At 37.7% G+C, this 6,867-nt stretch overlaps 1 protein-coding gene and 1 pseudogene across 1 annotated transcript; both read left to right on the forward strand.

The window, feature by feature from the left end:
• Positions 1–1,117: 1,117 nt before the first annotated feature.
• LOC143400861 (olfactory receptor 2B6-like) lies at positions 1,118–2,056 on the forward strand. Its single transcript, XM_076857834.1, has one exon. It carries the CDS (start codon positions 1,118–1,120, stop codon positions 2,054–2,056), a length of 939 nt encoding a protein of 312 aa, XP_076713949.1.
• Positions 2,057–5,500: 3,444 nt separating this feature from the next.
• On the forward strand, positions 5,501–6,640 carry LOC143400862 (actin-related protein 2/3 complex subunit 1A pseudogene; annotated as a pseudogene).
• The last annotated feature ends 227 nt before the right edge of the window (positions 6,641–6,867 follow it).

Here is a 6,867-nt window from a genome sequence, read left to right on the forward strand (position 1 = left end):
TATGTATGGGAGAGAGAATAAAAGAGAGACATGCCACTTTATTTCTTCATTGTTGTAAAAACATTCAATATTTAAAAGTTTCTAAATATCACTTGAATCCCACTCATTGGGAAGTTTGCTTTTTATTGATACAACTCATTTAAGGGTCCTTTTATTGTTATGATTACAAATAATTAAATCTTATGAGATATACTCTGAGAGTTAATGAAGTAAATTATACCAAGAATTCTTGTTAAATGCTCCAGAAACATTTATGCAATCAAGCTCTGGACTTGGAGGATATTATTTATATGTTTAGTATTAATTGCACCAATTTAAATTTAGAATCTTGTGTCTTTGGAAATCGAATGAATTGATTTCAGAACATTAACAAAGAGATTTACTCTAGACCTCACTTCAAGTGGTAACTAATTGTATATTACATGCATTTCCATAGAGAGCTCTGTCCCCAGGAGCTTTCTTTGCTGATTCATCTGGGATAAGGATACATGAATAGCTTGTGAGAAAACAATGTCTAAGAGCCTCTAAAAGCAAACAAATTGCAGGCCCATCAATGATTCTCTGTATTTTTCAACTATTGCCTCTCTAACCAAGGTTTATTTCTCTTTGACACCCAACATCAGCATAAAGATTAACAGTTCTGAATCTAATTCTTAGATATGTGTATATAAGCTACAGTTTCTTGGTTTGCTGAAATGTTGAAAAACCCAAGTGTAATCCTTCACTATTCTATTTCTATTGGTGAAAATTTATCATAATAAGGTAAGTAAAAAGGCACTTGTTTTTATGGGCCTATCTGAACATTCCTCATCTTTTATAAGAGTGAGATTTTCACAGAATACAATTGACTACTAAGGAAAAAACAACATAAATTAAAACATTCATTACCTCATGTAGCTTTCTCAAAATGCTAGTGGATTTTGCTATTGTTTGTGCAACTTTTAGCTGAGAAAGGAAATTTGGTTATCTGTTGCCAGAACATTCATATCGTTGGCCTTACAAGTTTTGCACTCCATCTTAGATTTGTGGATAGTCAGCACATAATGATGTTTTTCCATTCTTTATAAATATAACATTTTTGCTATTTCCTTACTACAGGGGAAGTAAATAGGAGAGAATGACTCTCATTAATGAAAGCCACCCAGAAGAGTTCATCCTATTAGGCTTTGCAGACCGTCCTTGGCTAGAGCTTCCTCTATTTGTTATTCTTCTCATAACATACCCAATGGCCATGATGGGAAATTTAACCATTATTCTGGTGTCCAGGTTAGACCCACATCTACACAGTCCCATGTATTTCTTCCTCACCAACCTCTCCTTCTTAGACATGTGTTACACCACAAGCATTGTGCCTCAGATGCTGTTTAACTTGGGAACTTCTAAGAAGACCATCAGCTATTTGGGGTGTATAGTTCAGCTTTATTTCTTCAGCATGATGCGGGGCACAGAATGTCTGCTCTTGTCTCTCATGTCTTTTGATCGCTATGTGGCCATCTGCAGACCTGTACACTATACCCTCATCATGAATCAGTGCATCTGCATCCTATTAGTATCCATTGTGTGGCTGACTGGAATGGTCTATGCAATCTCTGAAGCTTCTGTTACAGTAAAGTTGCCACTGTGTGGCATCAATAAACTGGATCACTTGTTGTGTGAGATTCCAGTTCTGATAAAGGCTGCCTGTAGGGAAAAGGAGGCTAATGAGCTCACACTCTCTGTGGTATGCATTTTAATAGGGGCTGTTCCTATGTGTTTAATTCTTGCCTCCTATGCTAGTATTGGACATGCCATATTTAAAATCAAATCTTCTGAAGGAAGGAAAAAGGCCTTTGGGACATGTTCATCTCATCTCATTGTAGTTTCCTTATTTTATGGCCCAGGAATTAGCATGTATCTTCAGCCTCTCTCTTCCATATCAAGGGACCAGCCTAAATTCATGGCTCTCTTCTATGGAGTTATGACTCCTACACTTAATCCCTTCATCTATACCCTGAGGAATAAGGATGTGAAAGGGGCATTAGGCAAACTGATGAGCCACATTTTCAGTTCCAAGTAATAGTTATTAGGCATGAAATAAAATTATTTAAAAATTATAGTTGATATGGATGTCTTTAATAACCCATTCTGATATCATAATCCAATATCTTCTTGTAAAACATGTACTATTTTACATGTTCTTCTTGTAAAACATGTACTATTTTTCAAATTCTTCATAAATATTTTAAACAAGAATGATACTCAGCTAATATGCTCCTGTATAGGCAATCTATTTGTGGTAATATATTTAAAAATAATAATATTTTGGCCCATACATAGTGAAATAGTAACTTTGTTTAGTAGTAGCAAGATAAATCATAAGATAAACTAATTATCTCATGGTAATCCTCACAGCATTAGCATGGAAACCATTCCTTTTCAACAGACTTCTTATCAGTTCACCTAAGAAATATTTCATCATTCTGAGATTGGTACATGTCTGTTTGCCTTGTGTGTGAAACACAGTATGCTTTCAAATAATCATGAGTCTCAAAAATTTATCAACCTTGGGCTAGGGATATAGCTCAGTTGGTAGAGTGCTTGCCTTGCATACACAAAGCCCTGGGTTCAAATCCTAGCACTACAAAAAAAAAAATTGTCAATCTCAATTCATGTTGATGCTATTGTTTCTGTGGATCTAAAGGAGCTTTTCTGCATTAAAGATCCTGATCCTGGAGACTATTTGACTGAGGCTGGGTTGAATCAAATAAAAAAAATCTGGGGTTATCTGAGCTAATGTCATCATGACTATTAGGAAAAGCTCTTGAAATGTATTGCTAAGCTTAGCAGTCCATTCATTATTACATCCAAAACATATACAAATGAGTTTCTTGGTGTGTTTATGATTTTTTAATTGCCATTAAAGTTCATGTATTCTCTTCCATGACAGAATTTTTGATTCAAGGTAATTTGAATACATTTTCCTAGGCCAGAATCAGACATATTTAGCTCATAATAATCTATTTTCTTATATCCTTTAAGTAAAAATCATTATTTTAGGTCAACACTTTCTTAAAAATGCATTATAATTTTTACTTAGTGAATAAGTGCACATTGTTTTGTATGTTGAACTAAAAAATATATATTTAATATGAATATGCATAGAATAAAGATGTTTCTTAATATTCTTTTTAAATATCATAAGCATGCATCTCTTTAGTAAAAGAGAGAACACAAAAGTGCTAATGAAAACTACAACCTAGCAATATTTCTGTGCATAAATTTGAACATCCAGGAATGTCTTTTATAGATGCAAAGAATCAAAAAGAAAAATATTTTTTATTTCTGGAATGAAAAGTCACTTGACTACTTCACTAACCAATATACTTTAAATATTTAAGTTTGGGGTGCAAATGATGTTCAAAATTTGTATCATAAAAGAGTAAAAGTACAAAAATATAGCTGTAGTACTCACATTCTGCTTTTGATGTTGTTTTCATTGTTTAATGCATTTTTTTCAAAATTCATTTGTTGTTTTAATTTCCAATGTGAGTCTATTCAGAGAGAAATACATGAGAGGTGATTAGGTCTTGAGGGCCCCTCCCTCCTGAATGGGATGAAGGCCTTTATGAAAGAAGCTTGCCACAGAGTTTGGCCTCTATTATTATTATTATTATTATTATTATTATTATTATTATTATTTTATTTTGTTAGGTTGTAGATGTGAAAACTCTGCTTATAGGTGATGAGTTCTGCTCCCTCACATGTTGAAATCTGAACATTAGAGAAGCAAGTCAAGGCAAATATATAAAGCAGGGTTTATTTAAAAGGGGGTAATATAGACTTCTCTTGGGAGGGAGAAGGGGACCATAGCTGGTATCCTGGTATCCCAAGAAGTGAGGTGTTCTGCCCTTTTTATGTCCTAGGCTTCCTTTGTTCTCCTGCTCTCTTCCCCTTATCTCTCTCCTTCCTGCATAGGTGACTAGGCCTAGGAATGCTCTCTGGAGAGGACAAAAGGTGGAAACAGGTGGGCTGAAGGGGGAAGGGCAGGATGGAGCAACCCAGGATACATTAATTAACAAATTTATAGCTCCCTATAGGGAGAGGCAATTCCTGGGTCAGATTACCTTACCAACAAGTTGGAGCAGGGGCAGGTTCTTGATAAGGGTGAAGGAAGGACTCTGAAGGAATTAACATTTCAATCCCTCAGGGGATAGTCTCTAACTTTCCTGACTCACTCAAAATTGGCTCCCTTGATCAGACCTGAATTGATTTACCTATCTATACTGACTACCTGTCTAATTCTGGCTTCTGATGACACAATACCTTTATTTAAGTTTTTGTTTGTTTATTTTAATGTGGTACTGGGGACCAAACCAAATGCCCCAAGCATATTAGACAAGTGCTTTACTGCTCAGCCCCAGCCCCAGCCCCAGCCCCAGCCCCAGAGTTTGGCCTTTTTGCCCTTCTGCCTTCCCTCAGCACACAGTGACACCAAAGGATTCCAAAACAAGGTGTCAACTTGGAAGCTAAAACTGAGTCTTTACTGGATAATAAACTTACTGGTGACTTTATTTTAACAACTGTCTCATCCACAGCCCATTTGTGCCAAAAAAGTGGGGTAGGTTGCAAATAGGCCACATAATGTGTGCAGAGACTGAATGGCAGACATATTATTTATAGGAGAAGGCATACAAGAAATCAGAGACTTTGATGTTAAATGATATTTTAAAACAGTTTTATTAATTAAAGTTTGATATTCATCTTATGCATATAGTGAAATTCAGTAGTTGTACTTTTGGGAAAATAATTCATAAAAATTTGGTCAAAGGCCTAACTAGAGAAATGGTAATTGTTGTCTGATGACATTCTTAAATTATTCTCTGTCCTGAGTGAATGTGATCACTATCTCCTTGACATGTGGAACCTACTCATTACCAATGTGTAAATGTCATTCCTATTGTAAGAAATCAGAACCTCCTAAAAGTTATATATTAAAATCTTAGAATAAATAATACTGACAGAAGTGAAACCAACAGAAATGTATTGTTTGGACTTGATGCCTTCATGTCTCCGGGGTTTATACATTCCTTTCATTCCAACATGAAGTATACCTTAGTTAACTTCATTTTTTGAGCAAAAAGGCTTATATTTTATCTGAAGGTGAAAGTGTGCTCCTCCCTTGATATAAATCATGAGCACTCTTTGAGATTGCTTTTCTAAGGGAGATGATCAAATATTTTTCTCCTTGCCCCAAGCAATTAAGACTTTTCTAAAGAACAAAGGGAAAGCAGAAAATCATGCTAACAATTAAAAATGTAAACATTGGAAAATAAAAATTAATAAAAAAATTAAGATGCAGACAACCATTAAGTAATTCATATAGGCAAAGTGAAGATGTTTTAGATCTGCAGTTTCCCCTCCGCCCGCGCCCACCGGAGCCTGTTCATGGCGAATTCTCCACTCTGAGCCCCTCCGGACCACTCCCACCCCAGCTTTCTATCCTCTGAAAACACTAAGAATAATGTCCCTGCATCAGTTTTTACTAGAGCCAATCACCTGTCATGCTTGGAACAGGGATCATACCCAGATTGCCCTTAGCCCCAATAATCATGAAGTGCACATCTATAAGAAGAACGGGGAGCCAGTGGGTGAAAGCTCATGAACTCAAGGAGTACAATGGACACATCACAGGTATTGTCTAGGCTCCCAAGAGTGACCACATCATCACTTGTGGGGCAGACTGCAATGCCTATGTCTGGAGTCAGAAAGATGGCGTCTGGAAGCCCATCCTGGTGATCCTGAGGATCAATCGCGCAGCCACTTTTGGGAAATGGTCCCCTCAAGAGAACAAATTTGCTGTGGGAAGTGGAGTACAATTCATTTCTGTTTGCTACTTCCAGTATGAAAATGACTGGTGGGTAAGCAAGCACATTAAAAAGCTGATCTGCTCCACGATCCTCAACTTGGATTGGCATCCCAACAACTTTTGCTGGCAGCAGAATCGTTCGACTTCAAATGCAGAGTATTTTCTGCCTACATTAAAGAAGTGGATGAAAAGCCAGCCAGTGAGCCCTGGGGCAGCAAGATGCCTTTTGGTCAGTTGATGTCAGAGTTTGGTGGCAGTGGCACTGGCGGCTGGGTCCATGGGGTCAACTTCTCTGCCAGTGGGAGCTACCTGGCCTGGGTCAGCCAGACAGCACCGTGTCTGTTGCTGATGCCTCAAAAAACATCCAGGTCTCAACTCTGAAAACGGAGTTCCTGCCACTCCTGAGTGTATCATTTGTCTATCATTTGTGATACACTCCTGAGTGTATCACAATTAGCGTTGTGGCTGCTGACCATAACTGCTGCCTGATGCTGTTTAAATAAGTTGACCATGGCCGTTTGACCTTTGTCTCCAAGCTGGACATTCTAAAGCAGAGCATCCAACACAACATGTGTCTGCCATGAAACGCTTCCACAACATGGACAAGAGGGCCACCACCGAGGACTGCAATACGGCCTTGGAAACGCTGTACCAGAATAGCATCACTGAAGTGTCTATTTATGAGGTGGACAAACAAGATTGTCACAAATTTTGCACTACTGGCATCATGGAACCATGACAATTTGGGATTTCAAGACCTTATAATCTTTGATCCAGGGCCTCCGGATAATGTGAAGCTGTGTGAGCCTCCCGTGTCCAGCAGGAGAAACATGGCTGCCTGCACCTCTGCCCCTAGCCTGAAGGTGAGGAGAGCAGCTCCAGGAAACCCTGTTGCGCAAACACATATTGCGCAAACATTGTGTGTTTTTGTTTAAATATAATTGATGAAAGTGTTGGTTTTTAAAGGCAAAAGTGTTTTGTTTTGTTTTTTGCTATTTCATTCCATTCTTGACTGAAGGTTC

Source organism: Callospermophilus lateralis, chromosome 6 (assembly GCF_048772815.1).
Source record: "Callospermophilus lateralis isolate mCalLat2 chromosome 6, mCalLat2.hap1, whole genome shotgun sequence".
In the NCBI taxonomy this organism is placed as follows: Eukaryota; Metazoa; Chordata; class Mammalia; order Rodentia; family Sciuridae; genus Callospermophilus; species Callospermophilus lateralis.